Below are 24,076 nucleotides of genomic sequence, written 5' to 3'. Positions count from 1 at the left end.
ATTCCATGAAGCTGCGTAGTAATTATTCCAAGTTGTTTACTCCTCCTCCCCTGAATTTTGATGGTGGGGAGAGAACATCCTGTCAGTTTTGGCAAAACTCAAATATACAAATCATCTTTAATCGTGAAGCTTTCCACAAGCATTTCAATAGCTTCTTTCTTGTCAACAATTTCAAGTGGCACAAAGCGGATGTCGTCAGCAGAAAAGGGCATTCTGCTTTCAATACTGTGAATGGAAGAAGGTTCACACTGTCGCATTTTCTTAAGCACATCTTGAAGACTGGTACTTTCTAGAAAATCAATTATGCTAATATCATACCCTTCATTGTGAAGTTCACATACTAATGATAGTTTAAAGAATTTCCACCAATGTCAAAAAACTTTTCCCCAAGGTTAAAAAAGCATGGCACAGATGGCCCAAGAGTTGTATCTAAAGTCCTTGCTAATGCATCAGCTTTTGCCTTCATGCAATCAATAGTACTGCATTCCTTCCACCTACATATTGATAGTTTTGATGACATATAAAGTTGTTTTAAAGTTTCCTGATCCACTTTCTGCGAACTCGCAATAAGAGGAATGGTATCTAGTTCAAAAAACGTAACTTCTCCGCTTGTTAAAATTACACTTAGATGACCATTCTGTAACTGCTTTCGCAAGTCTAAAGCTGTGAGTGAATCCCTTTTATGTTTTTCACATAAAAGACTGCAATGTCTTGCTTAACTTGACCACGGTTGAACAGAGAACATCTATGTTTGCTATTCCAGAAACTTTCTTCAGCATAATTTCAATTTCTCTTAAGTTTAAAAGGTGTCCCCTGACTTTCACTCGAGAATCATTTCTGCTTTCATAAAAAATAGCACCATCTTTTATCACAGCAAAGTCACCAGTTCTATATAAACGCTCATGACCAGCCTGATCACTTTTTACGATATTCGGTAAGAAAGGATCTCCGGTATCATTCACATAACCAGATGCAACATTCAAGCCACTTGCATAGAGTTGTCCTATCTGGCTGGGTGGCACCAGCTGTTTGTTTTCGTTTAATAAGTAGATTGTTACATTATTGATAGGTCTTCCAATTGATACTTTGCCATTCTGTATTTTCATTTGCACATCGAAGGCTGATTTAAATGTTTCGAAAGTAACATTGCCCATTATTTCGGTGCTTCCATAAAAATTGCAAATCATATGGCCTCTTGTGAAATAATTAAAAAACTGTTCAAGTAATTCTGATGGGAAAATTTCTCAACTACACATCCAAAATCTTAGTTTCTGTAGTAATTTTTTTCCAGAGACCGCATACTCAAGTAAGATAAAATCATCCTGAGAAGTGAAGGGACCAACACAAGCCGTGTGATATAATTATCTTCAAGAATTTTTACAAGGTTTTCCAGGTTCTGAGTATCTTGTCTTGTAATAATAACTATTGGGATACCTTTTAGCAGAGGACCAAAAATTTCAGCAACTGAGTTGATAAATGACAATGAAGTTTTGGAACAGCAAATGTCATCAGAGAATAAGGAAATTCCTTCCATTGTCATGATAACCTATTATAAACAGCATGATGGGGAATGCAAACACCTTTAGGGAAGCCAGTACTCCCAGAGGTGTACATAACAAAAAAAGCGATTGTTGATCTTCTTCACAGAAATACTCGCAGCTACTTTCATTATCATCATCTTGTTTGATCGTAAGGGATCCAGTCACCAATTCTTCCCAAATGAGTACGGTATTATCAATTTCTGAATCCGTAAAGGTGTTTTCTTCCCTTGAAGTTAAAATGAATACTGGATTAGCATCTGTTATGATGGTCAATACGTGCTCTTTACAACAAGTAAGATCTATGGGAAGATAAGCTGCACCGGTCTGTAGTATGGCAAACAAATCCACAATTAGAGCATGACTGGGTTTCATACGAACTGCTATTATTCTACTTTGGTTGCTAACCCGGATGACAGCAGCCACATGTGTCTCCAAATGCTGGCCCACTTTTTTTTGATGTGCTGTGCAGCTGCTTGTAGGACATTTTTTTTTTCATCTTTCCAGATCACTGCTGGCTGATCTTGTATTCTTGCAAACTTGTCAAAGATACGATGGATTCGACATTCGTTTGGCAGCATACTTTGCATTCCCGTCAGAGTGGGGACATTGGTGGAAATTCTTTAAACTCTATCATTACAGTATCTGAACTTCACAATGAAGGGTATGATATTAGCATAATTGATTTTCTAGAAAGTACCAGTCTTCGAGATGTGCTTAAGAAAATGTGGCAGTGTGAACCTTCTTCCTTTCACAGTATTGAAAGCAGAATGCCATTTCTGCTGATGACATCCGCTTTGTGCCACTTGAAATTGTTGACAAGAAAGAAGCTATTGAAATGCTTATGGAAAGTTTCACGACTAAAGATGATTTGTATACTTGTTTCGATGAGGAAAAACTTAAAACTCAAATATCTTAGAAGATGAGATTTCATTTGGGATAACTAACTTCCAATTTTTCTTTGAATAAAGTGTTATTCCATTTCATAAGGGTAGTTTATAAAGTGGAGAAATAGTCCAGTTCAGACTTAGTTTTGTGTTATGGACAAATATTATAGTCTATTATTAGTACAATTAGGTTAATAAAAAAAATTTTTATTAGGAATCATATCAAGGATGCCTTTTGATAGAATCACTTGTTGGGCAGTACCTGACATGGTTTTGTTAAGGGAAGATTAATTATAATGTGTTTACTTTGATGACAGAAAGTTTCAACTAAAATGATACAGAAAACACAGGAATTTATTAATCACTACCTAAATAAATAAATTACACTCACTAGTTTCACCATCTAAATAAGAACTTCAGGGCTAGATACATCAGAACAAATATAAAGGTCACAAAATTTACTAAAATGCCAAAAAACTGTTGCAAGGAAATAGGCAAGTTCATGCTAGACAGTAAACATAAAAACACATGGCATGCATCTGCAGTTAGTGATAGAAGGTGATTATTGGTAAAATTAAATATCTAATATTGAAAGATTTAATGAGAGAGTTCCATATATCACTTAGTGTCAATCTTTGGTTTTTATTCAGTAATCCTTGTGAATGGATGACTGTAACTTCCTTCAGAAGTCTAGAATAAAAATTCTCTTTTAAATAAGGCATAGTTGAATGGTTATAATCAGCTGCATGGTTGATATTAGTACAGAAGTACTATCAGTTATCGCTCCATTAAATTTATTATAAAGAAAAAGAAGAAATATTACTCTTCCTAGTTGTTCTACATTTTTTATGGCAGTCTCATGCAAAAAAGGTTATAAATCTCTTGTCTATTTAAGTACTGTAGTTGGCTAAGGTTGGATATTCAATTTTTCTTCTCTGGGGACGTCCATTGTATGGGCCTCTAATAAGATCTGCTTCAATGTTGAAAGTTTTTCCACTCGGTTATACTATAAATTAAAGAGGCCAAGAAATTGTATTCTTGGTTTCATCCTTTATCCAAGTGTAAGCCAACAGAATTTGTGTGTAAAGTCACTTCATGACTGGACTACTTGTATATAGAGGGTAATGACTTCACATCACTTGTCTTAATATCCCATTATGCAAAGCACATCTCCTTATGTATAATGCTATGCATTATGGGAAGGGTCACTATCCAGACTGGTTTTGATCTTTATTGAGGTCTAATCAGTGGGAGCCAGACCAAGAAATGATACCAAGGTTAAAGAATGCAGAAGTTATATTTCCATATACAAATAGCCAAAAGGTGTCACACCTTATTACTGAAATACTCTGGATTATGGGATACTAAGGTAAGTGATATGAAGTCATTAGCCTATACATACATACCAGTTGTGAAGTGACTTCACATGCAAACTTTGTTTGCTTACACTTGGATAAAGGATGAAACCAAGAATATAATTTCTTGTCATCTTTAATTTATAGTATAACCAAGAGGAAAAACTTTCAACGTCTATCTGTAATCCAAAGTATTTCAGTAATAAGGTGTGATACCTTTTGGCTTCTTGTATTTGTAAATATGATTTCTGCATTACTTTAACCTTGGTATCACTTCCGGGTCTGCTCCCACTGATGAGACCTCAACAAAGGTTGAAACCAGTCTGGGTAGTGACCCTTCCCATAATGCAGCATTATACATGTCTGTAAATATGCTTTGCATTAGGGGACACTAAGGCAAGTTATATGCAGTCATTAGCCCCTATATACACGTCTAGCTCTGGCGTGAAGATACTTCACTTGCAAACTTTGTTTGCTTACACTAGGATAAAGGATGAAACCAAGTATATAATTTCTTGGCATCTTTAATTTACAATTTGAATAATCAATCCTGAATTGAACTTCTTGAGCTCACATTCATGGAACATCTGCAAAAGTCTGAGACATTGCAAACAAAAAGGCTGGAATATACTGAAGAAGAGTATTGCATTAGATTAATTCAAAACTTTCATGACTGGCAAAGAGTAACCTTGTTTTGACTAGCAATTGCTCGTCACTGAAATCCAAGACATCTGTGGAGGGCCAAGTCAATTTCCATGCAAGCTGTTTACTGAATTGGCTATAAGCACTCCAAGGGAAACTGCATAAGTTCACCTTCTTTATTTTTGCAGGGTCTGCAGAAGCTGTTGAAATACTTTTGATGGATAAGATGAAGTAACCAATCCCATGCAAACGTTATGTTTTTCATTGTGTTCAGATTTTTACATAATTGAGCAGAATAAGCAATCCAAAGAATGCCTGCAATTGACAAACAATTGCAAATGTTCTTTGGATTGCTTATTCTGCACAATGAAGAAGTTGAGGAAAGGTAGTTATTAAGGTTTAAAATCAGTAAATTGTTGCATTACATAATAAAAATTGTGAATTTCTGTTTGTTTTGATTTTTTTAGGAAGCTGACACTGACAAAGACAAAATGGCAAAACAGTTGGAGGCTGCAAAATCCCAGCTTGAGGAAGAAACCTTGATGAGAGTGGATCTTGAAAATAGAGTCCAAAGTCTCAGGGAAGAACTCACTTTCAAGGAATCTGTCCATGATAGAGTAAGTATCTCAGCTTTAAAAGTTGAATTTTTACTTGGAGAATAAAAATATATAAACATTTCTGAGCAAAATAATTCTTCTTTTTTTTTTTTACTCCATACCTGTTTTATGGTTTTGTTGGAACACCATTCATTAAATTATTTCTGATTAATTATACAGTAAGTTATTAGGAAACATCATAGCTTATATTTAAGCATTTTCACTGTTTAAATTAGCTTTATCCTTTTCTCATCACTTCCTTTAAAACATTTTCTCAGAATTCTTTAATTTTGTCTGCTTAAAATTTAATTCATTTACTTGCTAGCTCGATATGTTCATGCATTAACAAAAGCATTGTTTCCCAAAAGTGTGGTCATCGACCTGGTAGTGTGTGGTCTTATGAAAAAAATGACTCTGTTTCAGAAAATTATAAAAATTCAAATATTGTACATGAGTTGTTGATAGGCAAAAAATCAATTTTTGAACAATAAAAAAATAAAATTAATAATTATCATTCATTTAAGTTTAATAACAAGAGTTCCAGAGTAGAACAATTTATATCCATCTCCCAGTTCCTTTGCCTTTCCCCCCTTCCACCTTGTCTCCTGCACACATAAAATGTGCAACTTCCTTATCATGTCTGCCACCTCTCCTCCTTTTCCAGTCATGCTTCCAACATTCAGTGTTCCCACTCGCAACATCCTCTCCACCTGCTGGGCTCGCTTCTTTAACCGCACCCGCCCTTGATGTGGTAGCCACTCCATTACTCCATTGTATCCAACTGATAACAGCGCTTTACTAGCATGATAAATTTACTTAATTAGATCCAGCAAACTATGTACACAAATAAATGAACTGAAAAAAAATTTACTTTAAACACTGGTCTTCAGGCTTTGTAAATTTGGAAAACATCGAGCTAAAGAAATTGTTCAGCTCTGGAGATCAGACTTATAATCAAAAATCAACGTGCAAACCAAAACTTCATATCTTCTCCTGTGTAGATTACTGGCGTGCATGCACACACACTGAATTCTAAAAGACACTTATTTTAGAATTTTGTAAATGTTTCTGTCATATCAATATTTACATAGAGCCTCTGAACAATCTACAAGCCAAAAATTAAGAATTTTAAGAATTAATAATTAGGAATTATTAAGAATAATTAGAATCATAATCAAATTCTGAGTGATATTTTGATGTGTGCATTTGTTGAAATAGTCACATTACCAAAAGCAACGGAGAAGATCATCAGTAATCAACTTTTTCGATATCTGGAGAATTGTCAACTGATCATTGACTGCCAATATTGATCTCACCCATCAAGATCCACAGTGTGGAAAAGTTTGGAGAAACCTGCACTGTTATACTTGACATTTTCAAAGAATTTGATAGTGTCTGCATTGAGGCTTCTCAGCAAATTACCAGCCTATAATCTGCATTTCTCCCTTTGTAACTGAATTGCAAAGTCATTCACTACATGTAATGGTGAAAGCATTCTCTCTTTGGATTTTGCTGTTAATTCAGGTGTCCCTCAGGGCTCTGTTATTTCACCAACACCTTTCCTTATAGAGTTAATCCTTTACTTATGTTGGGGTTCTGTTTTAATGATCCCATCGTAAATCGAAAAGGCATAGTCAGAAATCACTATAAACCGTTGTTAGATCTTGAATGATGGCTCTATCAAGAATAGAACTACTCCATTTAAGATTTAACAAGAGAACAATATCAAGCAAAAGCACAATTGTACTCTTGGCAAAACAGACATAATATGTGAAGATGCAGATATTAACTTTGCTTAAAAAGGAATTAAAATATATAAAAGAAGAGGTTGAATCTTAAATTAAAATGAAATCGATGGAGGAAATAAATATTATATTGTACTATGTTTAAGGTTATTGTCTAAAATAGATGGAATCTTAATTTGTCAAAAACATCAATGTTAAAATATGCCATGTATAAAGTCATGTATCATCGTGCGACGAAAGTTCAAAGGTTGCAGTTTGACCATCAAAGATGACGTAATGAGCAATGAGTAGGCATTCGTGGAGGGCGCAAGAAATTCGCGTTCCCTGAAAAAGGTTACGTGTGCTTACAGCAAGGAGGTGACAGCAAATGGGAGAGCGTCGTAGACAAGTTTGGAGTGCGGAAAGAGGGCGCTATAATGGGGTTTAAAACGGATTCACATTGTTGAGAGGTGCTTTTTTTGCTTCTTTTTACGTTTTTCTCCTGGTTCCTGTGGTGTTCCCCAGTCGCGTGTGCCCTCCAGGGTTTCCTGCTCGAAGTTCCCGAGCGGATCAGCATGCCTGATATCTGACAAGATGTGTGAAGACGGCTAAGCGGCAGCGTGTTTCCCATTGCTGAGCGATGCAAATCAAAGAAAATATAGCACGAGATGATGGCAGTGTTCAAGTTTTTAGACCATCGGTGTGGATCTGTCTGATGAGAAAGCAGCAAAGGATTCCTTTGAAGGTTAATCGTGTTAGAAACGGCAACGCGGAAAGTTCGTAAGCCCAGAAGAAACAAGTGGCTAATTTGGGATGAGCATGTGACTCCCACGTGGCAGCAACCCATCGTACAGAGGGACAATCTATGACAAATAACAGATGGAAGGATCGAGAAGACTTCTAACAAGGTGGTAATGTACAAATCTTCTTTTTGTGTTATCTATTGGTGATGAAAGTGTAAAATGGACAGAGTTTAGAAAAGAAGAGAGAGAGAGAGAGAGAGAGAGATTTTTGAGATAGTTTCCTGTGTTATGTTAATCGAATTGGACTGGTAGTCTACTTCCATAAGTTGTCTAGACCAAGTTTAATGTGTATGGGGTGTTAGTAGCAGTAATCTAGTTTAATACCGACATCCATGTTTGTGCTATAGATGAACATAAGATTCTCATGAGTGTGTTTTGAATAGCCTGTCTGTTTGATTATTATTACCCTACTTGTAATTTAATATTAACCTTGATTTGCTTGATTATATGTGTTGTTTAAATTGTAATGTTCTTAGATAAATAATAAATATGTTTTCCCATGTATACCTGAGTTTGTCTGAGTAAGAGATTGAATTTTGCCATGAAAATATCGAACCTATGTCTAGAAGAAAAAAGGGAATTTAAGATTGTCAATCTACCTAACTACTTAATCTATATAAGGTATTACTTGAATTCTGGGAAAGTTTCTTCGGATAAGAATTTCTATCCTAGAGTTCTGACTGGCACAGCATAAACAAATAAATTTTGTCAGAACTCGAAGAGAGAAATGGCCCCAGAAAGTCAGTTTAGAAGCCAGATCTCAGTAGGCACAAGGAGAACAATAGAGGTAAAATATTTAAGAAAACGACGTAACACTGTAATGATATTAATAATTCACATGCCTAAATGCTAAAATGTGTAGGCCTGTTTTGTTATTTTAACTAATTTTATTCTTTATTTATAGCGATAGGCAATGCACAAGTTATAGCATACAATTTCTGTATATATACAGTACTCTACTCTAATAAATAATAAAACATAAGTGCACAGTACTTCTGTGCATTTACAGTAAAATAATCAGCTGAAAAAACACATGGAGCAAGAATAATTCTTGAAAGGTTGATGCTTTATTTATGATTCATTGGAGGAGGCTAAACATACTTCTATATCCTTTAAAAAATATTTCTATAACCTTTTAGAAATGCTAGTTCATATCATCTTTATAGTTCAGTCAGCTGAATGCTAACTGAGATTATTCATCATTAATTTTTTGGTGGGGAAGGGGGAACAAGCATCCCAGCAGGCAATTATTTTCATTATATTGATTAGCATACATTCTAAACAAATTGCTGATATTATTTTTTTGTAGGCTGTTACTAAATTTTTCAAAAATTTTTACCCATTATCATTCTTTGGAACAAATAGGAGAAAGACTTCCCAAGATTGCTAGCAATAAATTTCTTTTCAAATATGGAGTATTTTTTCTTTATGGAAGATGATCTTTTATTCACAGATGTTCTTCCCACCTCCCTCAAAAAAGTACAATTTATTTTTTCTTGCAATTTTTGCCAGCAGAGCATTGAAAATAACTATAAAATGACATTGAATATTTCTTTAGTTGCACATTATGCAGAGGATATAAAGATATACTGTATTTACTCAAATATATATAACTTGCACTTTTTATCCCAAAATTAAAGTTAAAATATCATGGTGCAAGATATATGCAGGAATTTTCAGAAACTAAAGTCTTTCAGGAAAAAACGAAATTTGTTTATTAAATCCTCAGTATTCATTATAATTTATAATTGAACACATTATTTATAAAATGAATGCATTTAAATTTTAATTAGCAATGTTATTTGTGCTATTGGCTGCTCACCTTCATCATGCAATATATTTGATTCTTTAGTGGTGTTTTGTAGTGCAAGTTTCTGTTTATGCCAATATCACAAAACTCAGTAAATGTAAACTCATGCCTTGCTACTCGATTGTCATGTTTTTCTGCAAAATCCATACTTTGAGTTTAAAACCAGCACTGTAATTTGAATGTTTCGCCATATTTCAGGCAAAATTTTCCAGTAATTTACAAGACTTGAGATATGTCATGAACAAACCTTCATGAATGACTAATAAGAAGTGAAATCGGAGCATGAAATGGAGAGCAATAGTAGGCCAGTAGAGATAGGGCACAACTATGAAATGTGCATATGATGTGTGATATTAACAAAAGATTGTGCACCTCAGTTATAAAGGCAAGCCAATGATTATTGAGTTGGAATATTGATTCTCTTCAACTGATATAATATCTCTACAACTTCCAAATATCTGAAACTGCTGTAACATTCACTGTCTATTTAAAACTTTAAGAAATAGACAGTGAATGTTATAGCAGTTTCAGATATTTGGAATTCAGTTGAATTCCAAATACAACTAATAATAAAGGTAACAGTTTGTTTCATAATGAGAATTCTCAGAAATAGGAAATGGAAAAAACTGCAATCTCGAAGTACTGCAAATAACATGCATAATTTATGTTATCTGATTTATGATAGGCGTAAAGATTTGTATTTTGCTTTCTGTAAAGAAAACCATACAAATGGGAATGAGTAAACATTCTGTAAAGTGATTTCTGATAAACATTATAAATAAACAATCAGAATTGAATTTAACAAACAGCAACCTTTTTTAAGAATTGGACATATTAGATTGATTTATGAAATAATTGTTTCATGAAAGCAATTATGGCGAATAAAGATTTAAGATCTCAAGAATAGAAAGATGTACTATCATCTAAGCACATGTAGGTGAAATGAAAACAAAAAAAAATTCTGATGTTGCTTTTCCACATTGATATCATATTTCTGTGTGGCAAAGATTACAAATATTTCTTGCACTGATCAGTAGCCAGTTTTGTTTTGTTTTTTTAATTAAAAAAGTATGTTGGTAGTATGGAAATTGCTTTTATTTTGTCTTTCTGTTAAAATCAACTTGTATAATAATAGGACTGGCAATATAAAAATCTTCAATCTATGTAACATCTCTGTTTAAATTTAATGATACTCAAAGTTGTGCTGCTCATAACAAATGAACTATTCATTTGTTGCTTTCTGTAGTGCTGGCTCTGAGACTTGGCTGTGAATGTGAGTTAATCTGGTTACATGTTCTGAATAGGAAGGATTATGACACCTTGTATTGTATTATTATACAAAGCATATACCAAACATATTTTGCCCTTAGCAAAGATGTTTTAAAACCCTACAGTTGAGTTCACCATGAAGTTTGGTGGATTCATGCAAACTTCACCTCATACTTCCCTGGCTGAAGTGATAAGTGACACAGAACAAAGTGGAACTTTTAAACTCTTTCAAGGGGGGGGGAGTCCTGTTGGGGGAAAAGAGCTCTCTATGGGCATTAGTAGAAAGACTTAGTTGTAACATTATACTTAAGAATTGGTTTCCTGTATCTTGGGTAGTTTCTTGCAACTATATTCATTTAATCTAACAGATAAGCTTAGGTGTTGACGGTTATTCATGACATATTTTTCATGGTATTAACAACGCCACACAATTTTATCAAAGATATGTTTTATTAACTCATATTTTGCTGATTTCAACTCAGCATCATCAGAGCACAACACACTTGCACACGCGACAGTGAGTGACTGAAACAATTTAATTGCAAAAGACAAAAAAGATCTAAAGTCCTATTTTTGGCATCCTCTAATGAGAGAAAAAAAAACAGCTATGCAGGAGTTTTTCTTAGGATAACAGTCTCCCAATGTCGTCTAACGATACAGCTCTGACCACAGAACTCCAATATCTGCGCCATATGTTCTTAGCCAATGGCTACAATCCCTACAAAATAGATAAAATACTACTACATAGGCCCATTACTCTGCCCTACTCTAATACACAAGAATGCAACATGACCATTTCTATTCCCTATATCAGAGGTACATCGGAAAAGATAGCCAAAGTATTGTTGAAACATGGCCTTCGCACCACTTTCAAACCTCATGTCAAGCTGGCAACTCTGATCTGCTTGCCTAAGGATAAACTTCACCCTTTAGCACACCCAGGAGTGTATGAAGTTCCTTGTGACTGTGACTTAGCCTATTATGGGCAAACAGGAAGCTCAGTTAACATCCGCCTGGAAGAACATGAAAGATACATTCGCTACTATTACTATGGCAAGTCGGGACTGGCAGACCACGCTTTGGACACTCCTTCACACAGGATAAAATGGAGGAAAACGAATGTGCTATTTAGGAGTCGTTATAGATCTGAAAGATTATTTTTTGAGTCAACAATGGCTTTGAAGAATTTTCCCAACCTAAACAAATATGGTTGCATTAGTTTGCCAAAAATTTGGGAGACTGTTATCCTAAGAAAAACTCCTGCATAGCTGGTTTTTTTTTTTTTTTTTTTTTTCTCTCTCTCGTTAGAGGGCACCAAAAATAGGACTTTAGATTTTTTGTCTTTTGCAATTATATTGTTTCACTCACTCACTGTCGCATGTACAAGTGTGTTGTGTTCTGATGATGTTGAGGTGAAAATCAGTGAAATATAAATTAATAAAACATCTCTTTGATAAAATTGTGTCGTGTTGTTAATACCGTGAAAAATAAGTCGTATATTCTTTTAAATTAGGTTGGGTTTGAAAGCAGCCTCTCAAAAAAGCTTTTCAGATTTAAATGAAGCATTTGTTTTGAGTCTGTCATCAGGAAGAAAGACTTTTCTATACACTAGGAATTGAGAGAGAGAAATTTGTCTTTAGACGAGCAGCCGGTTTTAAGTTGTGTTTGAAGGAGTAGCTAATTGCAGCCAGTTTTAAGTTGTATTTGAAACTACTACAGAGATTGTATTTTTTTCTGACCTGAATATGAGAAACAGTAGTAGGATTACTATATATATATATGATATATATATTTGAAAAAAATATAGATTTAATGACTACAAGACCGAGATAACATATAAAGATTTTAATGATAAATACTACTAGTTTCAACAAAGCCACTCTGTCTGCTGGAATAGATCAGAAAATATCTTTCGCTGTGATGATGAGTTTGAAAGGAAAATCGTAGAATCAAGGGAAATCCTACTGAACCCGGTCCACTTAAACAACAATTTAAGTTATAACATCCCAGATAGCCATGCTGCAGTTATTCAATATTGGCATTCACGTGAACCTGCCCGCACAATTGCAACAAACAATGGCACACCAGTTGGAACAACTTGAAAAAATACGTTTTTTATGTATCGATTATGTGAGGCAATTTGTACCTGTAATTTCCAGTTTGTGTAAATAATTCAATGTTTATTAGTATTCTTTTCCTTTATAAATACCTGAAGAAGGCTGCTATATGCCGAAACTAGTGGTATTTATCATTAAAATCTTTATATGTTATCTCGGTCTTGTAGTCATTAAATCTATATTTTTTTCAAATGTATAACAACCGAGTAAAAGCTGATCATCACATGATATATATATATATATGTATATATATGTTAAAGATACCAAGAAATTTTATACTTGGTTTTAATCCTTTTTCCAAGGAAGCAAAACAATGTTTTGTGCATGGAAAAAAAAATAAAAATAAAAATAAATAAATATATATATATATATATTCTAATGTTTTAGCTTAAAAATTCTGTTTAAAGATGGAATTCATTAGTTTGAATATTTTAATGATAGATGGCCACATATCACTGTAATACACAGAACAGCTGTGTATTGAATTAATTTAATGGATTAATTTGGTACATAGCTGGAGTTTAAAACATATATGTTTGAAGACGAGGACAGCTGATACTGAATAATTGAAAGTCATTATGCTTTGAAAATTTTAACTTCATATTGATTTGCATTTTATAAACATGTCATCTGTGTTGTTTATAATGTTTTTTTTTTTTAATGTTTAATTAAATTATTTATTTTAGGAAATGTCAGAGACTCGGGTAGTCAAGCAGACAGAAATTTCAGAGATTGATACCCAGCTGAAAGAACAATATGAGCAGAAGTTATCTGACACTCTGAAAGAGTTACGTGATCAGTATGAAACACAAATGAGAATCAACAGAGATGAAATAGAAACACTTTATGAAACTAAGGTATGGCAGTGTTTGTTTGGTAATGTAGATATGTTACATTAGTAGTTAACAAAGATTGTATTAATAAAATAATAAGGAATGAGTAAATTTCATCCTATTCTGAATAATTATATAATAGCTAAGATTATTTTAAAGACAATACAAAGTGCTAGTTTGTATTCCTCTATTATTGATTATTGTTTTAATGATCTCACTAAGAGGAAAGGCTACATACCAAAATCTGCTGCAGTCTTCAGGGAAAAAAAAAAAAACAGTTTAAAAGTAGTCACTGTTACTTTCAGTAACTCTTTCTGTTGTGCTTATACCCCCCCCCCCAAGCTGTTACTTGGAAATCCATTACAAATTTTACTTTAAACACTTTATGAAACTAAGGTATGGCAGTGTTTGTTTGATAATTTAGATATATTACATTGGTAGTTAACAAAGATTGTATTAATAAAATATTGAGGAATGGATAAATTTCATCCTTACCCGAATAATTATACAGGTGTTTCAAAAAGAATGTCCCGATTTGAAAATTGTATATCTCTGCACCATGAACCACAAATGAATACGACGTACCATGTGAAACTGCCTTGGCCTAGAGGTTGATATGACGACTGCTAGATGCCACTACTAGTGCCCAAATAGACACAACGCTTAGTTAATGAGAAGATGGGGAATTTATTTTGTAACTGTACTACATTTTCATTATTAAATATAATTGTTTGAAATTGGGTCATTCTTTTTGAAACACCCTGTATAATAGCTAAGATTATTTTAAAGACAATACAAAGTGCAGGTTTGTATTCTTCTATATTGATTATTGCTTGATGATCTCACTAAGAGGAAAGGCTACATACCAAAATCTGCTGCAATCCTGAGGAAAAAAAAACAGTTTAAAAGTAGTCACTGTTACTTTCTGTTGTGGTTTATACTCCGGCTGCTAGTTGGAAATTCATTACAAAAAATTAGTGTGTACATGTTGCGCATGCACGCACACACACAGTAAGCAACAGAAGTCTGTTCCCATAGGAAAATAAAGTGAAAATCAGAAGAGTTTTAATTCACTCAGAATTCTTAATCTACAATCTCAGCCATGTCAATCTGCCACTCTTAGCTGTTTGCCTGGAATATGCCTAATAACATTCTTCCTCTTATTGATGAGAGGAAGAATTTTAGTTTACTCATTTCATCATTCCAGGCAAGTAATGATGGAAACCACTGAAGCATAGTGATTTCATCACTGTAATTAAAGGATGAAATAATGTGCTGAATTGAATTGAATTCTGTAAAACAACTCATACTCCACATTTTGAAGTATTTCTACTAATGGACTGTAAACAGGCCTATAGGAAAGTCAGTTGAAGTCTGTTTAGAACATGGAGCAATCTGTTTAGAATTTGGAATGGATAAATTATCAAGATCACAAAATAGAAAAAATAAGACATTTTTCACTCCTTTTATTTTATCGTATTTTTTTCTTGAACAGCTGAGGTTGTTGTCCTGGGAGAATATGTTTTTACAAAGAGCAGAAGTAAATGGAATGAAAGGATGGCAAGAAGTTAGTTCATTAAATTTGAAGCTGAATTGTGTGTGGATGTAGATCCTTGTTCATGTTTCTACTTGCATAAAAGAAAGTGGGGGAGTTGATGGTGGCCAGGTCTTTTTAACAGCATCCCTGAAAATACCTGTAGAAAAATGTATAAGGTTGAAACTGCACTTCTGTGAGAAAGTAATTGTGGAGGTCATCTATTAAGCAGGTTGCCCTCATCTGAATAGCAGCAAATATTTTAGGAGTTAGTGTTTTTTTTTTTTTTTTTTTTTGTATGCCATGAAAACTAGCCTGAAATGCACAAAAACATTCTTATACATTTCAAGGTTCACCACCACCACCTCAGAGAATAGTGGGAATGTTATTCCGTCATTAGGTGAAGACGGGATTTATATAGGAGTTGCACTGGAGAGAAAGAAGTAGTATTTTGAGCAGAAAAGGACACCAAGCTTGAGCAGGTTATGGATGTGATTGTGTTTGTGTCAGGAAATGACAGAGGTATAACCTGGTTGCTGGCCTAGTTGGTTGAGTGGTTAGCGTATCCACTCTCCAACCAACAGGTTACAGGTTCAAATCCTGCTGCGAGTATGGATGTTTCTGATTGTTAGGTGAAAAATGAACTTCATCATCCAGTGTGAGAACACCACCCCACTTATTGGAAGCCTGAATTAGCTGAAAAAGGTCATACTGGATATCACTAGATGGAATTTTTCATTTTATGGAGAGTAGAGAGAGGACATCCATGGAAGTTGAGAATGAATGCAATGAAGGAAGTGAGAGCTAGATTTTTCTCTCATAGAGTGGTGCATGATTTGAATGGATTGTCTTTGGAGGTTGTGAGTGCAGGTAGCATGAATGGATTCAAGAAAAGGTATGATAACTGGTGTGGGCAGTATTTGGGCTCCCTTGATAAGTCCCTAACTCCCCAGAGGTCTCTCTTATTAATATGAAGGTATAAAAGTTTTGCACTGGCTACACTAATTCAAAGGGCCTGGTCATAAGGTCAAATTCCAGATGATGAGTAGAGCTCTTATAATTCCCATCTATAAAAAGGGAAATAAAGCTGAATGGGAGAATTACAGAGGAATTTCTCTAATCCTCGAAAAGAAGCTAAGAAAACTGTAGAAGAGAAACTTGGAGAACTACAAGCTGAGTTCAGCCGTAATAGAGGTTTGTCAAGATCAGCACTTCACAACAAATAGTTGAGTAATCATGGAAATATAACAAGGATCTGTACTTGTTTTGTAGATCCGAAAAAGGCATATGACGAGGTGCCCAAAGAAAAGCTTTTCAAAATGCTATAATCATAGGAGATAAATGGAACATTATATAGCAATACATAGTTTATATTTAAGTTGTACATCTGCAGTTAGAAATAGAAGGAAGTACAGGAAGATGACCTAATGTGAAATCAGGTGTTAGACGAGTGCACACTATCCCCACTCTTATTCATTATCTATATGGATTGCATATAGATGAAAAAAAGTATATTAAACCTTATATTAAAATCAGAGATATCAAACTTAGGTCTTTGCTTTTTGCAGATGATGTATTACCAAACAAATCTAGTGCAAGTCTCTAGAATTCTCTAAATCAAATAGCAGTTGTAATAAATTTGGCATGAAAATCAGCATTTAAAAGACCAGAAGTATGAAAATAGGTTGGAACATAGAAAACTTCAGTTGCATCCTCAGTGGAGAACCTATGGAACAAATAATATATTTCAGCTATTTAGGCACAGTTTTTAGTGAAGATAGCAAATTAAATAAGGAAATGGACAACAGAAAAGCAAAGCTGATATGATGGGGGAGGGGGCAGTTGAATAAATTTATGTGGAATAAGAAATTAGTTGAAACATTAAACTTGCAATTTACAAAAGTGTGTTGAAACCAGTTTTGTTATGGATCTGAGAGTTGGGTTAGAAATAAAGCACATGAACAAAGATTAGAAACCACAGACATGATAGTTCTGAGAAAGTTAAGGAAGTGAATAGATGGCATCATTCACTTAATAAATAACCAGCTTTTAACCTGTAGACATTTAAAAAAAAATTTTTTTTTGATCAATACTAGATGTTTCTCTGACATGTTTTGCTGTCTATATGGCTGACAGCATCTTTAGGAAGTTTATTTAACATAAGCACATAACAAAAAATCACACATTCCAAGTGGCTGTAATTTCTTTAAATTGAGCAAGACTGGAACAATAGTTTAATCATGTGTATTATTAGGCATATTATGTACAAACTCTGTATGTGATTTCACTATCCACCACAGAGAACTACAACAAAACTGTCACCATCCCGTACATTAAAGGCACATCCGAAAAGATTGCAAGAATTCTTAATAAACAACTATGCACCACATTCAGACCGTGTGACAAATTAGCAACCCTTATCCGTTCACCCAAGGACAGCATTCCCCCTCTATCACATCCAGGAGTCTACGAAGTACCCTGCTCATGTAATCAAGCCTACTACGGTCAAACAGGAAGAACTGTGAACACAAAAGATACGTCTGGCATTATCACTATGGCAAGTCAGGCCTAGCAGACCATGCTCTGGATACCCCTGCACACAGGCTCAACTGGACGAACACAAAAGTACTGCACAGAAGCTCTTACAAGTTGGAGAAATTGTTCTTAGAGGCAACAGAAGCCTTGAAACGCATTCCAAATCTCAACAAATATGGCTGTATAAATTTGCCTAAAATCTGGGAGACAGTCATTTTAAGAAAAAACTAGTACCAGTTTTTTTCTCTGTTTAGGACGCTAGTCTTACAGCTATCACAATAATTTTTTTTTTTTTTTTCCCAGATAGAGGGCACCAAAATCAGGACTTTGGCGTTGCTGCTACAATTTTGTTTAACTAGTCCATTGATTACACCATGTTGTTATAGTCTCGCATATTGTGACAAACTGTGTTTTGTGCTCTGAAGATGCTGGTTATATCACCAGCGAAATATCAGCAATTAGTTAATAAATTAATTATTTACTTATTTTTCTGTGTTCTAATATATACCATTAAGAAATAAACAATCTGTATGTGATTGCTGGCATAGGAGAGACCTTAAATATTACACATATTAATTGATGACTTCCAAATGCCATGAAGGATCAGTCTTTAGTTTCTGTATAGTGTGCCTTTTGAGCGAATGACTTTGAAAGAGTCCTTGAGCAATCTGACAGTTATTCTCTTCTAAGTAAAGCATCGACAAGGCTTGCCAGTTTTACCATGTTCTGTGAGGATGTGTGCTGCAAGTCTGATTTTCCTTCCCTTTTGTTTTCAACATCACTTATGTTCTTTTTTAAGTCAAAACTTCTCTCAGTTCATCAGAATCATATGGAATAGTTCATCAGAAAATAAAAGTTTCTTTAGTACCTTTTTTGAGTAGCCATTTTGGAGGAACTGATTAAATAGGATTTGAAGTTCTTTTCTTTTAATTTCATCATTTTTGAGTATATTTAAAGTGCTAGTTTTTAAGGTATTGTTGGTATCTAATTTTTGTTATGGATGATGGCATGAGCTTGCATATAGATATCTGCCCTTGTCTGTTTCTAGTAAATGTCTAATAATTCTCCAGTGATGTTTTTTGTTGATAAGAATATCTAGGAATGGTAATTTTCGATCCTTTTCTACTTCTGGTATGAATTTGATTTTTGAATGGCGATTATTCAGGAAATGTACAAAATCTTCAAGATCTTTCTGATTGTGTTTCCAAATGATGAAGATATCAACATATCTTCACCAGGCATGTGATTTTAAGGTTGCCTATGGTGTAGCATGTATAAATTGGCAATGGGAGGTGATTAAGGGTGAGCCCTTGCCAGACCATATTTTTGGTAGTAAAATTTTCCTTTCTAAGTAAAGAATGTGGATTTGAGGCAATGATGGAAGAGATGTGTAATAGGAGAAAATGGGTCTGCAAGGATTTCTGTTGATTCTTCCAGACATTTGTAAACAGTGAAACTGCATTTAAACTAGCATTCCATCAAATCCTCATTCTTTACTTGGAAAGAAAAGAATGAAATTCCTGATATATACTTTCCAGGAGTGTATGGGTTACTTTCATAATAGCCTATGATTCAGGGATTTAGGCCAAGTGGGCTGTTCCAGTCTTGTTCCGTTTTTTTCTTGGTTGTCTCTGACTTGTTCACCTACTGAGCAATATCAAAGTATCTTTTGTGGGTAGTCTTGAACTGTCCATTCTTTCAGTGTGTTCAATCCATTTCTTTTTTGTATTTGCATATTTTGTCCAATACTAAGTCTTGTTTTTTACATATTCTTTTTTTTTTTTTTTGGTCCCAGAGATTATAGCTTGCTGGCCTTCATAAGAATTTGATTTCTCTGGTTTCTGTTCTTTTTTCTTCTGCAGTTTTCATCATTCACAATTCACTTTTCTACAGTAGAGAGGCTCTCACCAAAAATTTATAAAATCTTATTCTTATATGCTTTGAACTTGGTTAAGTTTGAAGTTATTATTGATCATCCTTGCTTGTTATCTTTAGGAAGTGATCTTTTGTATATGATGTAGAGCATCGAAGGTATTTAAAGCCGTTAATTTGTTCTGACATTTTATTTTTAATCTCATGATTGAAAATAAATTAGTTAGGTAGGGCTAAATGGCCTCACCTACTTTCTATGTACGGGAACCAAAAGGCGTTAGCTGATTTTTTTTTTTTGATTGAAAATAGTTTTTCCCTGACTAGAGTGCTCATTTAAAAACCATGATTTTTTGGCAGTTGTGTTTAAAGAAAATATTAAACTTGGGAGTTCATCTTCAGTTCTTGCTATGATTATATGATCATCTTCAAACAAAAAGGTATTAAGTGCAGTTCCATGATTCAGTTTAAATTCTGGCTTTATATTTTTTTTCCATTTCTTTGCTGTTTCATTTATATAGACATTAAATAAGAGTGGTGACATTAGACATCCTTAATACTGATTTCCATTCTGTAACTTTTTCATTGAAACTTGCGGATATTTTATTGTTTTGATATGTTAGTTATTGTTGAGAACAGCTGATTTAGATTGTTTAACTTCCAGAGTAGGATCCACACCTTGTTCCTTATGACTTTGTCAAAGCTTTCTAGTAATCTACTTTTGACACGATGTTTTCCATGAGGTTGTTTGATGTAGAAGCTGGGTCAATACATGATCATTTTCTTTGGAAACCATTTTATTCTTCATAAAGTTTATCTTCTTCATAGATCTTCTTCATAGGGACGTCCAGAAAGTAAGTTCTGATGGGCTCTCAGAGAAACAAAAATATACTTACAAAAAAAACTTTATTGGAAATTAAAGTAGACATCTTTCACTACTTTTCTACATAATTTCTGCCATTGTTCAGACACTTATCATAATGGGGCACCAAGAGTTGTATAGTCGTAGAAGATTGCCACCTGTGATGCAAACCACATATTGACTGCTTCTTTGACACCTCATCATTGTCTTGAAGCCACCAAGGAAAGATTTCAGATGTTTAAACAGGTGAAAGTCGCTTGGCACGAGGTCAGGACTATATGGGGGTTGATGGAATTGTTCCCAGCTAAAAGTGGTGAGTTGTTGTTGTGTGGGTAGGCATTACCGTGAAGCCAATGAATTTCAGCTGCTTTAACGTTCCTCACATTCAAGAAACAGATAACTGACCTAATTTCACATGCAGCAGGCAATTTGAACACACACACACACACACACACACACACACACACACACACACACACACACACACACACACACACACACACCAAGAAGTGTACACATTGCAAGAATGTCTGAAAATGGCACCAACGCCTCGCTATGGAATCAACAAACTCAGCACGCATGCGCATCATTGCGATTGCAGCTTTGCAGTGAAAATATTTAAAAACGGAACTTACTTTCTAGACATCCCGCGTATTTCTTCGAGTGCTAAGGCATGATTGCTGAATTCCCATCCACGTCATGACTTCATTCACATGTAAGGATAATCCTGTTTTATCTTTTATGTGCAATATCCATTATGTGTTTGCATTTTATGCATTCAAAAAGTCTGTCCTTTTTGACCAAAATAAAGAATATGATTTTGGCAAAGTACTTCAATATGCACCTAGATGTTTGCTTATTTTTATTTTTTTATAAATCAAACTATTTTAGTGAAAAGACACTATAAGATGCTTAATTTGTGGGAGTGGTTTGAGGAATATCATTCTGTGAGAGAGGAGACTTGCACAAAATTGTGATCTGAGTTGGTGAGAAGATAGTTGACACCTATGGTGTATCTGCATGCTCCTGGCTAGTTGTGAAGAGAGTGTGGGAGGTACTGTCAAAGCCATGTCATGTATGAGAGTATCTCCTCCCACTGAATGTTTCCACTCTATCTTTCTATCCAACCATAAATCAACTTATGACAACAGTGACACTACAACAAAAATCAATTTCCCTCATAAACCAATATCAACAATAAAGACATAACCAATCACAAATTACAGTCATGCCATCTCCACGATAAAAACTCAGTCTCACATCCACTTTACTAACATTGTTGGCATTAACACCAACATAAATGATGTTCGCTATTCGCTTATTCTTGACAAATATCTATATTGCAACTACATCCATCACAAAAGTGACATTTGTGCCTTAGTGATATTGCATACCAGAAAATGGCTAATTTAGAAGCCCTGCTTTTTGACCTTCTCTAGCTCGAAGTTTCTTTGCTTCATTTAGTAATAGTAGCATTTATCAGTCACAAAATTGTGATAACCATTTGGACCTCTTCACCTTCCTTTCAATGAAACTTCACCATCTGCAATCTAGCTATCCAAATAGTGACTTTATCTTACCAGGTGACCTCAACATCTGCAATTCAAACTGTCTCCTCTTTTCCAACACCACCACCAACCAATTTTGAAGAGGCCAGCAGTCTTTGCTATAAACAATGACCTAACACAAATTGTATATCTATGTGAATTCCTGATAACCCTTTACACTCTTCCAATATTTTACCTCTTTTAAACCAGTTCTCCTTCCAGATGCACTATAGGGATCACTCCTCAGCAATTCAGACCACAAGTCTCCTCTGGCACTTCAAAGATACTGAGTGGGATGACCTCCATATTCTGACTATTGCTTCTGCACATCTGATCCTAACACCTGCTCTGAATTAGTCACAGAAATTATCCTCAATGACATTGAAGGCTTTCATTTCCCTAGTACTCATAATCCTTTACCACCTCCTGTCCAAATGGAAGCTGTCCTTCTGGCCCCTTGCTAAGGCCATTGGATGCATCTTTTGCTCACCCCCCCCCCCAACCTCTCTCTCTTTCTCATCCTGATGGCACTACTGTTACTTCATCCAAAGATGAACCTCTCCTCCTAGCATCGCTCTTTTCCTCAAACTCTCCTGCATAGATGGCCACATCAAGTCAATCCTATCATACTATAATCCAAACACTGTAGGACAGTATTCAAACACTGCATGGAAAACACCTTTTTCATTCTTCAAGAAAATATTGGGAACAAAAAGGACTTGCCATGGGTTCCCCCCCCCCCTTTCTCCAGCTCTAGCCAACCTCTTTATGGAAAATTTTGAAACAAATGCATTAAAAAACCTATCAGAAAAGACCAAAAGTTTGGCTCTGTTACGTCAATGATATTTTCGTCATTTTGGTCAGGAATGGTAGATGAGCTGATTGTTTTCGAAGATTATCTAAACAACCTGCATCCCATTATAAAATTCGCTATTGAACTAGAACAGCACAAAAAATTACCTTTCCTTGATATCCTTGTCGAAGTAAATGAAGAGGAAAAAAGGTTATCCTGTTCCGTATACAGAAAACCTACCAGAATGGGAAGATTTTTATATGCCACTTCACACCACCATCCATTGCCAAAAAATAAGCATAATTAAAACTTTGCAAAATGTTAAAATAATTAAAACGTTACGTTGGTACAGGCACCTGGTCAGAATGCCACAAGAGAGGCTCCCTCAGCAGGCCCACTTTGCCAAGCCAGAGGATTGGGAAGCCACGTGGAAGGCCAAGGACTCACTGGATAGATTATATCCAAAACCTTAGGTGGACACATTTGGGAATCCCACCAGAACACCTGAGCTTGGTGGCAGAGGATTGTGACCATTGGAAGTTCCTCTTGCAGCTGTTGCCCCCACAACCCAATTAGGAAGGGTGGGCCTTGAAGATGTATGTAAAACTTTGCAAAACAGGGCATATAATATATCTAGCACACCAATTAAAAGAAATGAATAATTGCACTACCTGACACAGAACCTCACACTTAATACAGCTCCTGCAACTCCCTTACTTAAACAAGATTTCAAGAATGCAATCATGCTGCCGTACATTAAAAATATCATGGACAAAGTGGCTATGTTGCTCTGCGAGTACAACATAATAGTATCTTTTTCACCTTCACAAAAAAATATCAAGATTCCCACATCCACCAAAACTGCCACATTGCCCATGAAAAAATCAGGCATCTATGAGATTCATTACTCTTGTGGCATTTGCTATGTAGGCCAGGCAGGAAGGTTGGGAGAGATCCACTTGTCTGAACCACGTAAAAGAAGGGAGTGCAAGTCAGGTTTAGCATTCCACACAACTACAATTGCCATCAAATACTCTGGCAACAAACAAAAATGCTATATATTGATAATAACTATTTCATAAGAAAATTTAAAGAAGCTGCACAAATGCTTAGGACCCCTACACAGTGCAATAAAAATCAAGGGTTAATTTTTCACCAAACGTCTACTTTTATAAAAAATTTAACTACCACAGACCTAAAGTCAATAAACTTCTACATCTATCTCAGCCCTTTCCTGCAAAAAAATACATGTTGCTTATGTGCTTCTAGGTCCTTCAACCTCTTGTGTATGACATGAATAATTTAAAAAATAATAATAAATTTAAAAAAGCATGCAAACATCACAGCCAATAAATATGTAAA

At 34.9% G+C, this 24,076-nt stretch overlaps 1 protein-coding gene across 1 annotated transcript in view; it reads left to right on the top strand.

Moving 5' to 3' along the window:
• The window catches only part of Lam (Lamin), a 170,709-nt gene that overhangs the window by 51,024 nt on the left and 95,609 nt on the right, over nt 1–24,076 (top strand). Inside the window, exons 3-4 of the mRNA XM_090402545.1 lie at nt 4,890–5,039; nt 13,428–13,598. Coding sequence (XP_090258671.1) covers nt 4,890–5,039; nt 13,428–13,598 — 321 coding nt within the window. The remainder of the gene's footprint in view (nt 1–4,889; nt 5,040–13,427; nt 13,599–24,076) is intronic.

The sequence above is a fragment of the Typopeltis vanoorti genome, chromosome 13 (assembly GCF_054136105.1).
Source record: "Typopeltis vanoorti isolate ZY-2024b chromosome 13, IOZ_Tvanoo_1.0, whole genome shotgun sequence".
Classification (NCBI taxonomy): Eukaryota; Metazoa; Arthropoda; class Arachnida; order Uropygi; family Thelyphonidae; genus Typopeltis; species Typopeltis vanoorti.
Note: the sequence above shows the minus strand (reverse complement) of the source record. Positions and strands in the feature narration are given on the sequence as shown.